Here is a 2,159-nt window from a genome sequence, read left to right as displayed (position 1 = left end):
TATAATGTATAGGAAACCAGAGAAGGAATTGATATATATTTGCAAACGTTAGCTATTCAGAATGACACAGTCTGTCCTGCTTCTACTGAGTTACAGTTGGTTATAACCAGTATTGACTGTGTCCTTTGTTGGACAGGTATGTGACCACCAGTGTGGATGGTCATCCTTTCTGCAATTTTTTCTCTTGCTTTTTTTTGGGTTTATTTGGGTAACTCATAGTTGTCTATCCCCTTCCTTTAGCAGCAAAGCAGGCTGGGTGACTGTCAGGTGAGCATGAGGGATGCAGGATGCACACCTGAACTAGACTAGGGAAAGTGGGAAGGTAGGAGAACACTGGTGCTCTGATGTTTGCAGGTCTGATGGGTGCACTGGGGTGTTGGCCTACCTAGAACTGGGGGCTGGGATGGTAGAAAGGTAACCCTGGTGTTGGGGAACTCACAGTTTTGGAAGGATTCACATGTCTGAGTAGCATGGCTCAAACTGCTCAGGAGCTTGGATGGTAGACAGGAAACTCATTATGATTTCTCTATCCCCTTCCTTCCTTCCTTCCTTCCTTCCTTCCTTCCTTCCTTCCTTCCTTCCTTCCTGGAAGGGAGGATGGAAATAATTTAGCTTACATTACATTATGATGGATATCAGCAGCATTTTACTTGAAATACAAATAACTCATTAAAAAATGTCTATGCTTCTCATTAGAAAGAAATAATATTGATTTACTTGAAGATTTTATTTAGAGCTTCTTTTACATCCTTATTCCTCAGACTGTATATCAAGGGGTTCAACATGGGAAACACCACTGTGTAAAATGTTGAAACAATTTTGTCTGTATCTAATGCATAGCTTGTTCTAGGGCGAGAGTAGATGTAGAGAATGGATCCATAGTACAAGGTCACAGAGATGATGTGTGAAGAGCAGGTGGAGAAGGCCTTGAGGCGGCCCTGGGTAGAGCGGATCCTCAGGATGGTGGCGATGATGAAGAGGTAGGAGGCCAAGATGAGGGCAATGGGTGTCATGACATTGGAGGTCAAGAGGAAGTACATCAGGGCTTGGTAGCCCTCTTTCCCACCACAAGCCAGTTTCACCAAAGGAAGCAAGTCACAGAAAAAGTCATCAATGATGTTGTCACCACAGAAGTCAAAGGTAAAAGTCTTTTTAGTGATAATGGAAGAGTTAATAAAACCACCTGTATATGATGCTGCTACAAAAAATACACACAGTTTTATAGACATGGCCTGAGAATAAAGCAATGGTTTTGAGATAGCCGTGTAGCGATCATAGGCCATGGCAGCCAGCAGGTAACACTCACTAAAGTCCAGTCCAGCAGAGAAGAAGAACTGAGCCACACAGCCAGCAAAGGAGATACTCTTGTCTTCAGAGATGCAGGTCACTAAGATCTTTGGTGTGTAGACACTGGACAACCAAAGATCCAGAAATGACAAATTTCCAATGAAGAAGTACATGGGTGTGTGGAGCTGAGAGTCATTGCAGATCAATAGGATGAGGGTTGTGTTTCCTAACACAGTCAATGTGTACATGATGAGAAACATTACAAATAGTACCAGCTGCATGACAGGATCAGATGTGAATCCCAACAGAATGAACTCAGTAACTGTGTGATTGCTCCCCTCCATGTATGTAAAGATTGTCACCTTAGAAGAGACAGCAAGGAAATTCTTTTCTAATTAATGTGCTGGATAAATAGTAAGTTTCTGAATAAATAATATTGCACTCTTGATAATCACAGAAGTCTAGTGCTCATTTAGAAAGAAATTTTATTTTCCATCTAGTAATTAAAAATTCCAGTGGATATTTTCTTGTTTTTTAATTTTAAAAACTTAGTTTAATAATTACTTCTTAACATTAGTATTCTTTTTTTAACAGAAAAATTCATTTTAATGCAATTGACATGAAGATGTTTGCACATGCATTTCTAATCTCTATATATCTGATTATTACTAGTCACAGTCTGTTACTTTCTGAGCTCCTTGGCATCTGAGCATGGATATAAAGTCATCAGGTAGATTTCAATGATAATGTTTTTCACATCTACTAATTATTAAGGAGCCAATTTTTATGCTCTGAAGAATTATTATTTTTTAATCATTATTTAAAAGATTTTTAAATAACTACATGATTAGAAGCATTCCACTACAGTTTTA

The 2,159-nt window shown here is 39.0% G+C and overlaps 1 protein-coding gene across 1 annotated transcript; it reads right to left on the bottom strand.

The window, feature by feature from the left end:
• Window positions 1-713: 713 nt before the first annotated feature.
• On the bottom strand, window positions 714-1,631 carry LOC103736605 (olfactory receptor 1013-like). The gene has a single exon (XM_008836112.1). It carries the CDS (start codon window positions 1,629-1,631, stop codon window positions 714-716), a length of 918 nt encoding a protein of 305 aa, XP_008834334.1.
• Between the last annotated feature and the right edge of the window lie 528 nt (window positions 1,632-2,159).

This window comes from Nannospalax galili, unplaced genomic scaffold, assembly GCF_000622305.1.
Source record: "Nannospalax galili isolate Female #2095 unplaced genomic scaffold, S.galili_v1.0 scaffold337, whole genome shotgun sequence".
NCBI classification, from domain to species: domain Eukaryota; kingdom Metazoa; phylum Chordata; class Mammalia; order Rodentia; family Spalacidae; genus Nannospalax; species Nannospalax galili.
Note: the sequence above shows the minus strand (reverse complement) of the source record. Positions and strands in the feature narration are given on the sequence as shown.